Here is an 18,924-nt window from a genome sequence, read left to right as displayed (position 1 = left end):
AAACAGTCCATCTAATGTTTCTAGGAAGAGCTGGAGGTGTTTTTGGCTTCTTTGCCCCTCCAGAAACCCACAGTCTAAGTTTCTTCTCTCCAACTGGCTTTAAACACAGCTCCACCTCTTCAATGCAATCTCCAGGAGGTTGAATGATGGGAGTGTGAGGGCTGGGCGCTCAGCTGCTTGGCAAGACTTGCTTACGTGTTTGGTTTGCAGCAGCAGTGGGTTTGTTCCCGTGTGCCTATGTTGGGATCTTTCTGAAATGCCAGAACAGTGCCAGTCCCAGCCACCACCTCACCTACGGAAGAAAAGCAGTGCGGTCCTATGCCCTCCTTTCTCTCTTTCTATTAACTAGTTGCCACAAAACAGACCCCAAGTGGCCACTTTGATTAATCACAAGTCTGGATCCCCAAGGACACCTGGGTCTGCTTTCCCCATTTAGAGATGCTAATTTAAATTCCAGCCACTAAGCCAGGATCTTTCTTCTTAGTGAAGCATAAGGACTCATTGCAGAGAACAGAATGTATTCTGTATGGAGAATCCCATGGATCCCATAGCCCACTTCAGATTTGCAGCCTTCTTTCCTCTGTTTACTTCACTGAAATTTGTAAGGCCAAACTCTGTCTGGAAATACATTGCCCTTTAATACATCATATCTTATGCAGTGGTTCCCTAATGGCTTGTTCACTAGATTGCATTCAACCTTAAAGGTCTGTGCAGACTTTGGGAAGGTCTTCCTTATGGTGTGGAAATTTGCTTGGGGATATTAAGCCTTGTTTCCTAAGGAATAGAGCCTGTGGGTGTCTGCCCATCCCTTCTAGCCCACAGCTATATATGAGCCTATTATGCCATTTAGCCTAAATATCACCCAGAGGTATGGGGAACAGGAGCAGCACAGCCTACACACAGGAGGTGTGTGAAGGTGGGCTGGTGGTGCAATGGAGCCTGCCTCATCTTTCCTACTGCAATGCCACGCTTCCTACATCCACACTGCACAATGTGCAGCTGCTCTCCTCCTCTCTGTCCCTCAGACTCACTCAGGGGGTGCTTGGGACGCACTCCTCATCTTCTTCCCCAGGCCAAGTCCCTCCAGATAGTCTGTCTAGAAGAAGCTGCAGAGATTAGGATAATTTAACTCATCTCTTGAATTTTGCTGGACAGCCTGCCTAATGGCCTGGCTTGACCTCTCTAATTTTGACATGTGCTAAGCCTTTTCCCAGCAGGCTGCTTCACCACCGCATCATTTCTCATTGGCATCTAATTCCAGTGGAACCAATAGACTTTGAAAGGGGGCTTGCATAGATGAGGATGAGAACTTCCAAATGGCGTGGAGGGTGGTGAGGAGAGATCTGGGGTGAGAAGTAAACAGATGTAGTTAGGAAAGGACCAATGCTATGTGGTATGTTTCATACAGTGTGATTTCTGGGAAAGAAATTTCATCTGGTAACAGGCAGCTGAAGCCAAGGAAAGTGCATTAATGCATGTAAATAAATAAAATGATATTTAACCTCCTTCGCAGGCACACTGCGAGTGTGAATGTTTGCAAAGCTGTGAGATCCTTAGTTGAAAGGTGCTGTGAAAGTGCAAAGCATTATTAATATCCTTTACCTTGCTCATAATAGAGTATGCATTCATTCTAGGGAATTTCTGGACATAAACCAGACAGCTGCAGAATGACATTTCTTGAAAGCATCTATGATTTATTTTGTGCTCTTTAATTCCATTTTGTATTGAACACACATTTGTCATAGGACTGTTACTCCACTGGGTCATTTGAGTCTAAAACAGACGGAGGGACCTGATCCCTTGCTGGGATAAATTTGCCCCCAGCTTCATTGTACCTATTTGCTGATTTACACCAGAAAAGAACCTCAGTCCAAATCTTTTAATTGAATTTCCATAGCTCGGCAAGTTTTGCTGTAAAATCCAAGTGATTTTAATGACAGATAAGGCTCTGCCTGTAACTAACTGTCTGGCTGGAGTTCTGTAGAAGCTCTTCAAGCCACTGGGCGTCAGGTCCTGGGAACGAGATTGTTTTTGCAGAAACTCGAGTCTCTGGATAAGTTCCCTGGCTCTGCCTTTTCCATTTTGCTTTAAACACGTTCAGCTTTAGAGTCTGGGCCTGGAAGCAGGGAGGGCTGATGTGGTTCTTTCACGTTGCACGGATTTTTGTGAAAACAAAACAAAAATAGCTGAGTGGATTTTTTTTTTTTTTTTTTTTTTGAAGGAGTTGGAAAACTGCAGGACCTGAGTGAACACATTGTTTCAATAGCAATGCCTTACAATTGCTGTTACGTTTAACTCTCCTCACTTTTGGGAAGTCACAGTCATAACTCAGTTCTGGCCCAACATCCCAGTGTGGCTCTGCCCACGCATGACTCCACGATCCAACCTGTATGTGGGAAACTGAGGCAGAGGGACTCATCCAAGGGACACCAAATCTGGATTAAATCTTGGCTCAGCCAAATCCATGCTGCCCTTCTAAGCCAAAATTAAGGACTAAAACATGCACTCAAGGAAACCCATTCACAGGGATGATCTGAGTGATAATTTGGACAGGCTTAGCCAAACTTACCTGGAGGACCAAGCGTTGATCCTTTGCAACACAAGCAGTCATAACAATACACTCCTGGTCAGCATGTCTGATTGTGATACTGTCACTTAATATTGACAAATTCTCAGGAGATGCATTCCACATTCTTTCCACAACACTTTGAGCAAAGCATCCTCCTCCTCAGTGACAGAGTTTCTCCATCTGGAGGAGGAGGAGGATGATCATCTATCCAGATGATGGCCTATTTGTTTACTAGAAACATGCTGATGCAAGTGAATCGACCAACCCATCCATGGCCCCTAGTTCCCTTCCCCCTTTTCTGACCCAAAAGAATCAGAGAAAATTGGGAATTTTCCAAACAAGTTCTGTTACTTTTCAGAAAGGATAGTTTTCCCAACTTGTAAATTATTTTTCTGTTGAAAAATTGCTATCTTTCTTTTTAACAGGCTCACCATTTAAGTGACGTCTCCATTACAATTACATAATAGCAAAGCTTTTTGATTGAGCAAACAAAAAAGTACATCAGCATCTCAATCTGGAAATTTCTGAGGTTTTGCCTTTCTCTCTCAACTCAGAACCTCTATGTTTCTTTCAAAATATTTCCCAAAACATTTCTCTAATAGCTCTAGTTGTAATACTTATGAAAAACATCCCAGGGGAGAAATGAAAGTCAGAGACTGGCTGCAAAGAGGACATGGGAAAAGCCAGTGGTTGCTTCAGACCTCATCTCTGCTCTCCTGATTTCAGCCACTAATAGAGCAACAGCCTGAGCTCTGGGTGCACTCATGACTTTCCAGCAAGGAAAATCATATCAATAGCAGCTTATTTACAACAGTGATAGCTGCTGAGGGTTGAGCTGGGGATGAAGGTCCCTGGCAGTGCCCAGCTGTGTGCCAGCTTCCAGCCCTGGGAGCAGGGACAAGGCTGGGGTGCTGCCTCCTCTTGCAGAGATGTCCTGTCCCACTCTTTGTACCAGGCTGAAACCGTAGCAGTTTGTTTTTCAGTCTGATCTATTTGCAGTAGGGTTTGCGGTTTCTAGTAAAAAGAGGGGGAAAAAAGCAAATAAAAAAAAAAAAAAAAAAGAAAAAAAGAAAAGAAAAACAGGCACATGAAAAGAGTTCTCTTCCCCCTACTTCTCTCTCTTCCCTCCTCCCATTTCTCTCCCTCTCTCCCCCTTCTCTCTCCCGTCCCCTCTCTGTTTTCCTTTTCATGCCAATAACTAGAAGTCTGTAATTTCAAAGCTGCAGCAGCTTTCCCAGCGCCGTGAGGAATGTGTGAGTGCCTGTGCTGTGCCTGCAGGGAGCTGTGCAGCGTGGCATGGCGGGGCATGGGGCAGTGCCAGCTGTGAGCTCAGAGGGACCTTCTGAATTTCACCCGGAGAGTGCCATTTATCTTTTTCCTTCTTAAAATAGCTTCTTTGTTGTGTGTGTCAAGTCCATGGCCTCCCCGGGTTTTCAAGCTGCCGTCTGTTTTGTGGTTCATCTCATCCTCCTGTTCTGCCTGTTTCTGTCCTAAGAAAGGAGGCCTTCTCTGGGAGGACATAAGTTGCACTCTAAACTCCATTGGATGCAGTGGCTGTACTTCATGTTCAGAAGGTGTCACATTCGAGCACTGCCCAAACAGCCAGTCCCAAATACTGTATTTACAGCCTGCTGTCTTTGTGTGAAGGCCACAGGAGCACAGGAGGTGCTCAGGAGAGGAAAGCCAATAGTGTGTGCATAATACCGAGTGTTGAGGCCAAGGCACAAAGCTAGATCCTTGCAAGTTTTCTGGGAAGAGTTGATTTCAACCCATCTGTGCCTGTTGTCTTTTGTCATTAGATCCCTCCTCCTGTGATGCAGTCAGGAGAACAGGATGGGGCAGTAATATGAATTCTGGCCTCACCAAAAGTAAGTTGTCCCAATGTGAATCGCAAGTTCTGCAGTGGAAGATCAAAATGAGACTGTGGGAAAGATGGACATGGTTGGCTTGTGTTATGAGCATCAGAACGGTGGAGAACTTGGGAATAGTAAGATAAGAGCCACAATTATGTTATGACAAAATTCTGGTGTCATTCTTTCAGGGACTGATACAGGCAGCACGGGCTGAATCTCAGAGATTCTTGGTACTTTGCAGAAAGCACTGAAGCGTGCAGCCAGGGCCCCTTCTGCATGAGCTGCAACTCAAAAAACTGCTTTTGTTTCTTACTATGTTTGGTATATTCCTGAGTTCACAATTCTCCCTGGGCATGGGCTGATAACTCATTGGAAATATCAGTTCTCTGTTCCTATAGACTGCATTCAGGCTAGCATAGCCAGATGATGTCGAGCCACACATTTCCCTGCTCCCACTGCTGGGGCATATCCCAGTGCAGCAGTGCAAGATGGACACATCTGACTCACAGTGAGATCCTATGGGGTGCAGATCAAAGTGGCAGAACCCAGCTGTCAGATCACACTTCTTTGCTTTGCAGCTTTGTCAACCGTGTGCATTCTAAATGAAGAGTACTCTTGGAGTTACAGTTTTCTGTTAAGAGAAATGATATGAAGAGGAGGAGCAGATATAACGTCAAATCAATTTATAGAAATGGCTGTGATATTTTCAACAAAATATTTGATTTGGTAAAACCAACAATTTTTGCCTTGAAGAGTTAATCAAAAAGGAGATTGCTTTTCCAAAAGTTACTGAAAAAGGTTCCCACATAAAAAAGTCAAAATTAATATATTTGTAAAATTCAGTTTTTTCTTTCAAACATGCATGTGAATGAGAATGGAAGTTATAATAAAAGACAGAAAATGGATGAGGTATCTACATCGTATTTTCCTTGCCTTGTCTGCATATTTTCATTTTACAGTGATATTTGTAATTTCCAGTGAAACCTCACATTTTTTATAGGCTTAGAAAATGTTTCCCATCTCAATCACTATTATTTCCATTATATCTTGCTCTTGCCTTATTCCCTCTTCATTCTTCCCTCTCTGTGCTAGTAATTAACGTCAGATCTTTTCCTGGTTTTACAGGTCCTCCTGTTGCAGGGACACAAAATGCGAACAAGACAACGGAACAGCAACGGCCCCAGCCAGGTAATTTTTGACTGTGCCATCACTGCATTTGCTAAGAAACTGTATTTTGTACTGGACTGGGAAAATAAACGTGCCAAGCAGCAACAACCATGGACACAGGACAAACTTGCAAAGCCCTACAGGGAAGTCTCAGAGCAATGAGTCAACTGTGACCCAGCATTGACAGCAACCGTCCCAAACTGTTTCTGTTTTACTGCGTTGTCCTTCCCCATTCAAAAGAAACATCCTTGTTTCATCTGAGTCACGTGCAGTGCCTAGCTATTGCATCTTCTTTGAAGCAACATGATATGCAGTGCAGTTAGAAGCATGCAGTTGTTCCTGCTGCAGCAGTGAAGTGTCTGCTCACTGCCTCCTCACCTCTTTTGCAGTGATGTCCAATGGAAGCATCTCTGAATAGAATCAACAGGGCTTCCCAAGAGTCAAAGGAAACCAAATAAGAAAAGCAAACTCTGCTGGACAGCAAGCAGTAGTGTTTCCTGCTTGTTTCCCAGGGGGCCTTTGAAAAGCTAAATACCACCTTCTCTGCTTTGCACAGCTGCTTTCTATCCTTTTTTTTTTTTTTTTTTTAGGGGGTTGGTTCTTTTGGCATCAGTTCAATCCACGAGCAAATGCTGTAGATCGAAATCACCAAAACCAGAGAGAAGCAAAGGAGAAGTGTAGACATTAGGGCTGAGGAGGCCCCACAAAAAGGGAAGGAATTCATTCCTAATAAATGCATTGTGGAGTTTTCAAGAAACACTCAGCCTCATTGGAGCCAGTGATAAAACTCCCATTACTCTCATTTGTCTAACGTCCTCATTTGCCTCAATAAGGGAGAGCTGGGTGAACATTTCATTGATCTCAGAGGGAAGCAAGCCAGTCTGTGAACAAGTGAATTTGAAAATCTTATCTTCTGACCAGTTATTTCTATTAGAAGAAATCTATTTGCTTCTGATCTGTTTCTTCTCTACTCCCCCACACTTGTATTGCTCAAGCAGCTGAATGTTGTAGCTGACACTTAAGTGTAGGGTATGGCCAAAAGATTATGGACTTTGAAAGCTGGCAGGTCTGAACCAAGTTAGAACCAAGGTGCCATTTTGGATTCTATGAATAAATGATGGTTGACTGTTAAAAAAGAATTAAGGTCAGGTCTGTTGCACAGTCTAGGAGAAAAGGCAGCTCAAGTGAAGAAAATCAAAAAGTGAACCGGTTTCTAGGATGGAAAGCAATGAATTACTGTTTCTTTTAGATGAAACTTTTATTAAGATAGCTTTTGTTGTTGGCTTTTTTTAGATCCCTATCAAATCCTGGGACCCACCAGTAGCCGTCTTGCCAATCCTGGTGAGTTCCTCTTTGAATTCTGCACCCCTGTTGTCATTTCCTTGCGATGTTCTGCTGCTGTGTATAGTGGATGAGTAGGTGTTTTCAGCTTCTGGAGTTGGTTATGAGGGCCAATAATCGTAGCAGCTGATGTCTCACAAGTACTGGATGTTTATGAAGTTGGACTGAATTGGTGGGGAGTGATAACTATAAGCACTTTGGACTGATACTGTTTGTTTACTGTAGGAATGTCTGGAGGAAATAGCAAAGGAAACATCCTTATAAGGTTTTTTACCTTTACTCTTAGTGTAACTACACATAGTAAAACTAGGAGTCATCTCTTCCGAGAAAGAAATACTCTTACATAACTCTGAAGAAGTCTTCCTGTAATTGGACAGAAAACTGTAGGTATCCAGAACAATACCCATGGTAAAGAGCAAGCAATTAAAATGTGAAATACGCTATGTCAACCATTCAGTGAAAAGTTTAGCAGAACAGTATGCTCGGAAAGAGACCTGTTTATGAATAGCTCAAAGATTTTAAGGCCAAAGGCGACCATTATGAAAGTTAATCTGACCTCAAACTCATAAACAGAACAAAGGGTTGACTAATTTGTTTGCTGGGAATCGTTTATCCATTCCTATATAAGACTTTTCTAAGGCTTGAAGGAGCAGTTCCCAGTAAAGATCGAGATAGTCCTTCTGTTTCCTGCCTTTGTCTTTGCTTTTAAGCAGGAAGCACAATGTCATTTCCCTTCCTCTTTGGCTTGCTTCTTGCAGGGAGTGGGCAGATACAACTGTGGCAGTTCCTCCTCGAGTTGCTGTCGGACAGTTCCAACGCCAGCTGTATCACGTGGGAAGGGACCAATGGGGAATTCAAGATGACAGACCCAGATGAAGTGGCACGGCGCTGGGGAGAACGCAAAAGCAAGCCCAACATGAATTATGACAAGCTGAGCCGAGCTCTTCGATACTACTATGATAAGAACATTATGACCAAAGTGCATGGCAAAAGGTATGCCTACAAATTTGACTTTCATGGCATTGCCCAGGCTCTCCAGCCTCATCCCACTGAATCGTCAATGTACAAGTATCCATCAGATCTCTCCTACATGCCTTCTTACCATGCCCACCAGCAGAAGGTGAACTTTGTACCCCCACATCCTTCTTCTATGCCTGTTACATCATCCAGTTTCTTTGGAGCAGCCTCACCTTATTGGACCTCCCCTGCTGGAAGCATTTATCCAAACCCCAACGTTCCTCGCCATCCCAACGCCCATGTATCACCACACTTGGGCAGCTATTACTAGATGCGTTTATCTTCAAGTGGCCTTAATCAGTCTTGTTGGACCTTCTTTTTTTTTACATCTGGGATTTTTTTGTTTTGTTTTGTTTTTCTGGGGACCCTTGATGGATAATTGTGGCCTTTCTGGGACAGAAGTAAAACTGGATATTGGCTATTCCTGGATCAAACCTTCTACTTTTGTAATTTTGCCTCTTGTGTCCTGAACTGAGAGATGGATGCTTCTTTGGGCCAGTACTCTGCATTTTTCTTTGGTTTTTAATGCTTAAATCCTCTGTAGGAATTGACTATGAAGATTGTTCATCATTACCTGGAATGACTATTAGCTTTTTGATGAGAGAATTTTTTTAAGAATTCAAAGCCGGTTGACAAGACATAGATCCAACTGTGGGTCTTAGGAAAACATGACTACAATTATTTTCTCGCTTTGGAGAGGGTAGGCAATTTGACTACAAAGTCAGGAGGACCTTGGGCTGCAGGGGACTACAACTGGAATCTTAGCTTTAAGGCAGATGAGGATTTTCACCCAACTGGAAATAAAAAAATATATATATTCCTATATATATATATATGTTCATGCATATTTTAAGAAGTAAAGGGCATTGAAGGAAATTTCTAGGCTGTGCAACCTCAGTAGACTGTGTATTAACTCCAGAAACACCAGAACAAAAAGTAACTTAATGTCATGCACATACATTCTTTGAAGCAGAAGTGAAGTAAGATAGATGACAGCAGGTCCTTGAGCTCTGCCAGAGCCTGGGATCTCCAACCGCTATCGATTCGCGAACGCTGTGCGTTTGTCAGACCGCCATCCAAAGGGTCAACAAATCAGAAGGCAAATTACTGTATAAATTATGCAGAGTTATTTTTCCCTATATCTCACAGTTTTAAAAGAAAGATGAACTAAAACGAGTTGACCTCGGTCACAAATGCAGGTTTGTTGTTTTTTTTTTTTTTTTTTTTTTTACTGTCAGCTCAGTTGTTTGTGGGTTGTTTTTTGTTTTTTTTGGTTTTTTTTTTTTTTAATGTAATTTGTACATCTTTCCAATCTGTACATTTGGGCTGTAGCTTTGTACTTTTCGCTAAAAAAAAATAAAGAAATAAGACGTGAGTAATGTATCTGTTGGAGATAGCCTAGGTCCTGCAATGGGATTCATAATGGTCCCCAAACTAGCCAGAAACCTCCCAGATTTCCTGAGTCTGTCTAGGGTAGATGTTTTTCTTTCATTAGCTTGTCATAGTTGTTTGCAAATTAACTCCATTTAGCTAACATGTTTCTCTTGAAGCTGATTGAAAACATTCATTGCAATTTTAAAGCGACTGTTTCAGTTTTTTTGTGATTATTTTTCACCAAAATCTTGAACTTTGGAAACATTTTATCCACTTCACAGAGAAAATTATCAAATGCTTCCCAGCACATCTCTTGGCGTGGCGTTCCATTTCCATTTCAAACACTGGCCGATTTTCTCCCACCTCTAATTTTGCATGTGCTGATTTGATGATCCGCAAATGGTGGTTTGGTGCCATAAACAGAAGGGTAAACCACAAACAGTTCTGTTTCAGAACAGATGTCTATAGGGGGATCAGACCTACATGTACAGCCTGTTAGCTAACTTGTATTAATTGGCAAACAATTAACAGGATCAGAAATATCTCGTCTAGACAAAACCTCCGGGACTCTGTGGGTGCAAGATTTGGTCCATGTGCATCCGATTGCAGGATGAGAGCCTGAATCCAGAACATTATAGTCTGCTCATAACTTTAACCAGAAGCACTGATGCCATTATTTAACAGAAAGGAGAAATAAGGTGGAGCTGATCCGTTCGGGTCTGAGTGCTTTTGGGATGTTTATAAGCAACGTTACCGCAATAATCGCAGATTTTAACGATGAAGAAATTACCCGTGGGAACGGGGCTTTTGCTACTATATATATGCAATGTACTTTTTGGATATTAAAATATATATAATTTTGCAAGTAATCTTGGTGTTTTTTAAAAAATGTATGAAGTGTTACGATGAAATAGTTGTATGAAGAAGATGATGTAAAAAATGTGGCAAAATAAATGGTGGTTTTCTTCTCGAAGGCATCATCTTGTCCCACTCTCTCCCTCCTCTCTCACAGCTCCTGACAGAGCATCAACCTGCATCTAAATTACATCCAGCTAAAAGAAAAACAGGAAATCTCCATAGTAGCAGCAATCACCATCCTTGTCTCTGTAAAATAATATTGACCTCTTATTCCAGAAAACTGGATCTAATTTAGATACTGAAGCAATCAGAAACATAGGCTCCATCTTTTGTCCATGTGGAGAGGGGGAGAGAGAGAGAAATGACAGAACAGCCGAGGCACGAGGTGCAGTGTGTGGTACGAGGGCAGTGGCAGAGCTGGAGCAGATCCACGCTCAGTGCCACAGCAACTGCATCACAGCCCTGTGCTGAGCACTGGGACACGCAGCCAGAAGCAGCTAACAGCATCTCCTGCTCTTTACTCCTCAGGGTGCCCAGCCAGCCATGGCAGAACGCACGTATAACGCAGTGCGGGTTACCAGCCTGCATGGCTGCTCATGTTTTCTCACCTGTCCCCAAGCCCAGGGAAATCCGAACGCTCCGAAGCATTGCTGAGGTGGAGCAGGAGGCTGAAAAAACAAGCGCTGCCAAGGAATCATCTGACTGTGTCTAAAGGTCAGGCAAAGGCACTTCCTGTATTTTTTCAGACACACGGTGGTCCTCAGAGATAGCTTGATCTTTCTGCAGATTTGATAAACCCTTGGAAATACATAACTGCGCAAGTACACCATTTCCTTCCTCCACACACAGCCTTTTGTTGCTAAGTTTCTGCTACAATGGCTTTCACCAGCTTGATTAGCTGCAGCTCTGAAAAAGAGCCGCGTTAAGTGGTGTGTTCAGCCGCCACAGAGCTGTTCCTTTGTGTATTCAGCCATACTTGCTCAATTGAGTCATAAGAGTGAATGTTTTGTTGCTTATCTCTATTGTTTTTCACTTCAGCTCAATCCGCATTCATCAGTAGAAATATCAAGTGCTGTCTTCTAATACAACATACCTGCCCAGCTGAAAGCAATGGGAAAACTGAAGACTGAGTTTGCACCAAAAAAGCCTAAAGGCAGAATCTGAAGGCTATCAGAGTGTAACAGTGTCTTTGACAGCAGCATCCTTAGAAAAAAAGAAAAAGGCTTCTGAAAACGACCATTGGAGCATCTTTCTGACTGCTCAACTTGCAGCATCTTAAAGCAGCTCAGCTTGAGATGGAAGGCGATCTGTGGTGCCCACAGCTCAGCTCCTTTTGGTCTCTTTTCATCCCCTGTGGCTGATACCAATCTTTGCTGGTATTTGCTCATATTTAGCATTAGGCAGAGTTTGCTGCCCACTGCAGGCTGCATTCTCATTTAAAAAGAAAAAGGGAGAGAGAGATCTTACAAAGAGATTTTGGAGCACAAAGATCTCACACCAGTGTGCCATACTGACGGTGGTGGGATTCTTCCCGGGCACCTGTCAGCATTTTCATAAGATCTGAATAGCTTGCAATCCTCAGGTGGAGAACAAACGATAAGAAACGGAGCGGAGCGATCCATGAGCATCCCCAGGCAGCGGGCTGAGCGCCGTGCTGGAAGCTCGAGGGATGATAGCAGGGAATCTCCCCTCCCAGCGCCAACAGGGACAAAATAAACCAGGGATGCGATGGTACCGAAACCACTTTCTGCTTTTCCCGTGAGGACACGGCCGATGGAATTCAAGTATTTCGGGCTTCGATCAGAAAGTTCACAAAACAGCTGGTTGGGGTCGCACGACCGTGAGGCAACCGGGGCGGCAGAAACTCTGCACGGAACTTCAAAAGCCGGAGCCAGGCAGGAAGCGCCGCTCCCAGGGAAATCGGAGCTCATCTTCGGCGCTCGCGGCGCTGAGCTGCGGAGCTGCGGACTCTCACGCCTCCGGACCGCGCAGCAGCGCAGCACGAGGCGGAGGGGCCGCGCGGGAGCGGCTCGAGGCCGCCGCCGAGGGGCGGAACCGTTAACGGTCGCCTGCCGTGGGAGCGGCCGTGCACAACCGGCTGCCGTCCGGTGAGCGCCCGCCCCGTCCCGTCCCGCAGCTGCCGCGTGGGGTGAGCTGGGGCTGAGCCCCGTGGGGCCACGTCGGGCCGAGAGCTCCGCGCGTGGGAGCGGCGGGCGGGCGGGCGGCTTCGGCGGTGTCCGCACTACGCGAGAGCGGCGCTGCCCTGTGCGCCCTCACGCGGCACGGCGCTCACAGCGCCCGGCGGCAGCGCATCATCCGCGCCTCGCGGCGGCTCCGCACTGAAACCGGGAGCGCCCTGTGCGCGGAGAGGCACAGCCGAGCCCCGAGCTGAGCTGCCCGGCTGTTATTTGTTCTTAGCGGGGAGCAGCCCCCAGATCCTCCCACCCCTCCCTTCGGTGCCACCTCTGCGCTCATAGCGGGGAATGAGGTCTACCGACGCTCCTGCGAAGCGGCTAAATATGTGCCGCTCCCAGAGCTCGTGCCCAAAGAAGTCGCTACGTGCGCTACGCTCTGTCAGTAAACAGAGGAAGGCTTCCATTGAATTCCTGCTTCGCGCTTTTAAGATCGTCGCGGCAGCGCGGGGCGGAGCGGCGCTGCGGCCGCCGTCCGTCGCGTAGCAGTGGCGCCTCCCAGCGGCCGCGACGCAGAATGCAGCGGCGGTCCCGCAGCTGTGCGGCGCTGGGAGCTGCGGGCCTGGCGCGGGGTGCGTCACGCAGAGCGCGAGGGATTCAATGCTTTCTAGCAGCCCGCGGGTGGAGATGCAATGAGATTTTCCCGTTTCCAGCCTCCCCTTGCTCACCCGACTCCCTGGAGCAGGGAGGGTTTATGTTTGCTCGCGGAGCAGTTTGTGCAAGTTGTAAGCTTTGCCAGGCAGATGCTTCCACCGCAGGAATGTCAGCTTGGCCTCAGGAAACGCATTGTGTGCTCTCACAGCTGTGCAGACAACGCTTTCGGCTTCCTCTCTGCAGTTGCAGTTGCAAGGCTGTATTTGATTCAGGGTCGGTGTCACTGCTGTCACAGCAGCTCCGCAGCATCAAGCTGTAGGCACAGATTCACTGGAGGGTCGGGGACTCACCCCGTTTCCCCCATCCCTGTGCTGGACGGCGCTGCTCATGGGCTGTGGTTTCCCTCTGTTTGTGTGGGGTGCAAGAACTGCACCAGCACTGTGACGCTTCCAGGCACTGCTGGATCAAAGGGGACAAAGGATGAGAGAGGGAAATAAAAGCTCTTCCCAGCAGAATCCACATGTGTGTAACCACATCAACTTGCTGCCTGGGGAGAGGAAGGAGGCTGCGACACCTCAGCCACTCTGATTTGTGCTGGGGCTGCGCACGCTGCTGACTTGTTTATGGGGGAGTAGCTGGGTTTACAAGACAGCACACACACACAGGAGTTATGCTGTGAGTTCGTTAGCCGTGCTGTGCCACATCACCACAGTGCAAATCAGTCTATGTATCCAAACGGTTTGCCAAGGTTTGTTTTATTGTTGTTATTTAGGAGTTTCTTCTCACCCATTACTACCAAGGGGTGTGTGCAGACAGCTCATAGCACATGTTTACTGAAAGCAGTTATTTTAATTCATGGCCCTTTCTCCAGCAGCCAGCAGGATGCCTTATTCATTTGCCAGCAGGAGGGTGAATCTATTTCAAAATGATTGAAATATTATGCACAGCTTGAACGAATGTTTAAAATAAATACAGTAGAAGAAACATGTTGTTTGTGAAATGAGAAGATAAATTAAGTTTACTGCAGACACATTATTCCCAAGCTTTGTTGCTTGGCTAATGCTTTCACAGCTAAGCCCTCTTGGCCTTCATTCAGCAGTAAGTACATGGTCTGACTTCCTCCCCTAAGGAGATGGCTTTGCTCTGTACCAACAAGGCTGATGGCCTCTGCATTGTATTCCACAGTTGTTTCTGCCACCGTATGGGCAGACTGCAGGCTGGATGGACAAATGGAGGGAGAAGAGAACCATGAGGGTTTAGAAAAGAGTGCGGTGGAGATGTGACAACGAAGTGTTGTCACAGGCAAAGAAACCCGCCTTTGTTTCAGTATCAGGGCAGTGGTTCCCTCCAGAGCCACTTCTGCTCAGCAAGATTAAATTTATTTTCATCCTCTTAACTGAACTTTCTTTTAATGGAAGTAGAGGTGACAGACTCCAAAATAGATTTCCTATGGAGTCTGTCCTGAGTGGCACTGCATGCAGAGTGTCTCTGATAGCCTTTTTTTTCCCCTACCCTGGACCTTTATCTCTCAAGTGACACACAGCTCTCTCTGGACACGAAGAGGAAATCCCCAATTGCTGCTGGGCTCTGCACCCCTTGGGTGGCAGCCAGAGGGAGGACGGCTCCTTTCCTGGGTCCCCATTTTGGTTGCCTACGATTTCTATCCATGTGAGCTTGGCTCAGCCACGGCCCTGCCAGCCTGGGGTCTGTCCCAGCTCATGCTATGGCCAGTTCCCCCCCTGTCGTGCTAACATGAAAGAATGCAGCCCTCTGTTAGTGCAGGCAGCAAGGCTAGCAACTGAGGAAGGTGTGACTGTCAGAATAGAATGAACAACAGATAATTATCCTTCAAGTGAGATCAGCTGTCTCCTGTTTGAGCTGTGCTAGCACTTAATACTTTGTAGACATCTGTAGTGGCAATGCTGAGGCACAGCCTGAAGCAGTGATGGAGCACCTGGTGGGAAGGCAGGGCCAGCACAGGCAGCTCAGGTGCATGCAATGTAAGTGATGGAAGGGCTGCAGCCAGGATCCACCCCTTCCCAGCCCTCATTTAAGGGTTGGCAGTGGAGGTGAGAGGGTTTTGCTGGGGATCCCTGCCTACCTGGGGCCTTCCAAAGGTAAGCAGCTTCTTTCCTTTATTTTTGTGCTTATGGCCATTGTATTTAAGCAAGTCCTGGCTTGCTGTGTCCTGAGGCTTTGCTACTACATTGTCATTGTTGCACTTTCCAGTGCATTACAGTGTTACAGTACTGAGTAACAACTTAGGTAGAGAACAAAAGCACAGAAGTAGCAGGGTAGCAAACTGAGAAGAGGCTCAGGGTTTTGAGATGGCTTCCCAAGTCAGTGCCTGGACGTGCAGAGATCCCTTGCAGTGTGGAGGACGCACGCTGCCTCTTGGGTGGACACTTGAGGAGCGTTTGGTGACTCCTTTCTTTCTCATTTACATCCCAGGCTAGCTTTCATGAATGAAAACAGGATTCTTTCCTATCACCTCCTTGCAGACAGATTGAACCTTGCATATGGATTTGTTTTTCTGTATGGTGAAGACTGCATTCTTGCTTCACTTGCACGCTGCTGTGTGCCAGGCAGGGCAGTGGGCAGCAGCTGCCTTTGTTTTGAGAGCCACAGGTGCTGCAGTGACTGACTGTAAAATGCTTTTACTGCTGGCAGTGTTTGCAGGACTGCAAAACCCACACTTAAGGCTTTGGGCAATATCTGACTCTGATGGTTTGTGCTGGCAGTTCCAGCCTGCCATGCAGCCATGTGCAGTAGTTCTGTTAGGAGAACAGAACTTTCTGTGCTGCTCTTCCAAAGTGAAGAGGGATTTAACAATGATGCACTGAAGAAAGACTGAGACAGCTGAGAAGTGGCTTTTAAAGTGCTTTAGTGACATCACTGTTGTTAACATTGTTCTTTGTACAGAGTGAGAACCTCACATCCCATCTTACAGATGGCAAGTTGGAAATACGTACCAAAGTGATTTGTTCTGAACCACCAGAGGGGCTGATGCTCCACTGGGACTGAGCTCCCTTGGCTCCCAGATCTCTATTGCTACACTCAGTCCATTCACAATACTGTTGTGGTTATTTGACCACTTAGTTGTGCTTTTCTTTTTACAACCCCTCCTGCATTTAAAAAGATACATCTGTTTTACCAGTGTTTAAAGTAGAAGGTCTGAATTACATCACTGAGAAAAGTTCCCAGAAAAGCTCTTGCTCTGGTCCTATCACTTGAACTCTCAGCAAAAGAACTTTTTGGGGGCATCAGAGACCAGAAATATCGGTCTGTGAGGATATGGATGGAAGTCACCAAAAAGCTATTGAAGGTTTTTGCTGCACTTGAAACCTAAATGCCAAGAATTAAAGCAGGAAAATGTACTCCTGGTTACCAATCAGCAGGAACTGTCTGCTGTAGAAATGCATGTTTTGTTTTGGTGAGGTGAACCATGTGAAACTGGATGTGAAGATCTTTTGGTGGGGGCTCCTGAGCATCTTTGCTGTGTAAACGGCAATGCTGAGTCACAGCCTGAAGCAGTGATGGTGAGCTGGTGGGAAGGCAGGGCCAGCACAGGGCAGCTCAGGTGCATGCAATGTACTGAGTGATAGAAGGGCTGCAGCCAGGATCCACCCCTTCCCAGCCCTCATTTAAGGGCTGGCAGTGGAGGTGAGGGGATTCTGCTGGAGATCCCTGCCTTCCTGCAGCCTTCCAAGGGTGAGCAGTTTCTTTCCTTTATTTCTGTGCCCACAGCTGTTGCATTTGAGCATATCCTCACTTGCTGCAGCCCAGGCCTTTGCTACCATGCTGTCATTACTGCAATACCTACTGTGATACAGCATTTCACTGTGCTTTAGTTGTAGCTTCAAAGAAAGGCCTTGCTGGTGTTGTGGGTTGTTCCAAAGATGCATCCTGTGCTGGGAAGTTCCTCTCTTCTCCCAGAGGATTGCTTTCCCACCAGATGTGCTGCAATCTGGGTGCTCTTCACCTCCCCCCTGTGCTTCTGTTCCACTGGCTGCTGCTTTCTGAGATTTCTCAGTATCACAGCAGCTGCCTCCTGGCAGAAGTGGACAGAGGGGTATCAGGAAGGTGAGATGATTAAGAACAAGCTGCAGTGTTCCTCATCTCTCATGACAGGTGTCTGTGCTTGTTTTCACTTTCCATTTCCATTTGGTATTTTCTCTCAAGGAATCAAAAGCTTTCCCAGAAGAGAGCTCCTTATGACATTGTAGTTGCAGGAGGATGGCATAGGCTCTGTCTTCAAAATCCCTTCCTAAACGTGTGCCGTCCCTTAGTGCTCCATTTCTATAAATATGTCAGCTCAAAATAAGAAGGAATTGTTTCAAAATGTTCAAAAGTGCTCAAAAGGTCTGGAACCAAAGAGTCTGCATCCACAGAGGGCTTTGGCAATGAGAAACATGCATTTCTGGTGAGGTTTTGACTTTCAAGTCCCTTTGGTCCTTATGGAGAATTTTGGCCTTCTGTCTGTCCTTCTCATGCTCTCATTCTCGCAGCTTTGCTCCTTAAGGGTGACTTAAAGTTCCTCTTTCCAGGCTTTGTAAGGCTGATGTGCCTCTGGGAGTTTAAGTGAGTTGGACGCTCCAACTTAGCAGCTTCATAAAGTGTCCCACAGATATAAAAATACAAATTCTATGAAATATATAGCATTGTTAAATAGTGTTCTGGTGATCACTGGTATGCTGGTCCTCTCTGATTTGAGGCTTTTGAGAAGATAGATGCTGCTGTAGAGTTAAAACAAACCTGTTACTGGTTTCACTAAGTTGTTAATCCTCTCAAGATTGATTTAATTACGCAGAAAGGTGCAGTCTGATAAAGGTTTGGAGCTACATTTTTGTGTCACTGGCTTCACTAACTTCTGCCAAGACAAAACCAGGGTTGTCATAGCCTTTCTTCTCTTTGGCTTTAGCTTCTTTCTCATTGTAGAGGCAGAAGGCACAGTGAGGCATCTCCACTGCCACTGTCTTGCTGAAGTTCTGGAAGTCTACTCTGTATTTCCCTTCTTTGGTCTTGGACACAATGGGAGCAAAGCGATAACCCCAGAGCACCTCTTCTGGGATGTAAGATGTCCTCACTTGGCAGGTAGCACTGGTGGCTTCAACAGTGCCATCTAAAAACACCACCAGTTCAAAATCTTGCTGCAGAATTGTTTCTGCTGCCATGTGGAAGAAAGGGCTGTTCTTGTCTATGATATGGTAAATAGTCAATGGGGAAATGAAGAAGAGATTTTCGTTGCCAGCATCAACGATAAACTCTATGTTGACCTGGTCCAGAATGATCGTCTCTCCTTCTGGGGTGATGGTGGTCTTCAGGAGTTTGCCATAGATGTGACTCCCGATGAGAAGACTCTTCCTGAGGTTTGCCACCCTGATGAGGAGGCAGAGCTTCCCACCACGTTTGCTGATGACAGCATTCCTGCTGAAGGTGATGGTCTTGGCCCTGTTTTTGGACCTTGAAATCTTGGCCAAGATGGCACCGCACATGAAAGAATTGATGATTACCCCCAGGATAGACTGGAAGATGAGCAGGAAAATGGCAGTGACACATTGTTCTGTGACACACCTGAAGCCATAGCCAATAGTGACCTGTGTCTCCAAGGAAAACAGGAAAGCTGAAGTCAGACCGTTGATATTCTCAACGCAAGGGGTGTGATTTATGGAGGGATTGAATTCTGGAAGGTCTTTGTGTATGTAGGCCACAACGTACCAGAGGAGACCAAACAGAAACCAGCTGCCTAAGAATGCTGAAATGAAGATGGTCATTTTGTATCTCCATCTCAAATCCAGGATAGTCGTCCATATATCAATCAAAAAGACAAACCTTGACTGCTCTACGTTACCAAACTCTATGTTGCACCTTCCATCTTTGGAAACAAGCCTTGCTTTTCTCCGGCTTCGTTCTGTGATGTGGCTGGCGAAGCGCTTCCGGAGGTAGTTGAACATTGCCT

The 18,924-nt window shown here is 45.9% G+C and overlaps 2 protein-coding genes across 5 annotated transcripts in view; one reads left to right on the top strand and one right to left on the bottom strand.

The window, feature by feature from the left end:
* FLI1 (Fli-1 proto-oncogene, ETS transcription factor) overlaps positions 1-8,220 on the top strand; it is a 79,496-nt gene extending 71,276 nt beyond the window's left edge. For all 4 annotated transcript variants that reach the window (XM_090123409.1, XM_090123410.1, XM_090123411.1 and 1 more), the window contains 3 exons: positions 5,548-5,610; positions 6,883-6,930; positions 7,689-8,220. In XM_090123409.1, coding sequence (XP_089979535.1) covers positions 5,548-5,610; positions 6,883-6,930; positions 7,689-8,218 — 641 coding nt within the window. In that variant the 3' untranslated portion in view covers positions 8,219-8,220. The remainder of the gene's footprint in view (positions 1-5,547; positions 5,611-6,882; positions 6,931-7,688) is intronic.
* An 8,766-nt stretch (positions 8,221-16,986) lies between these two features.
* On the bottom strand, positions 16,987-18,924 carry KCNJ1 (potassium inwardly rectifying channel subfamily J member 1). Its single transcript, XM_090123413.1, has one exon. The coding sequence runs from the start codon at positions 18,917-18,919 to the stop codon at positions 17,804-17,806; it is 1,116 nt and encodes a 371-aa protein (XP_089979539.1). The 5' UTR covers positions 18,920-18,924; the 3' UTR covers positions 16,987-17,803.

This window comes from Phasianus colchicus, chromosome 23, assembly GCF_987193195.1.
Source record: "Phasianus colchicus chromosome 23, bPhaCol1.hap1.1, whole genome shotgun sequence".
NCBI lineage: Eukaryota > Metazoa > Chordata > Aves > Galliformes > Phasianidae > Phasianus > Phasianus colchicus.
The sequence above is the reverse complement of the archived record's forward strand: the minus strand, read 5'-3'. Positions and strand labels throughout refer to the sequence as shown.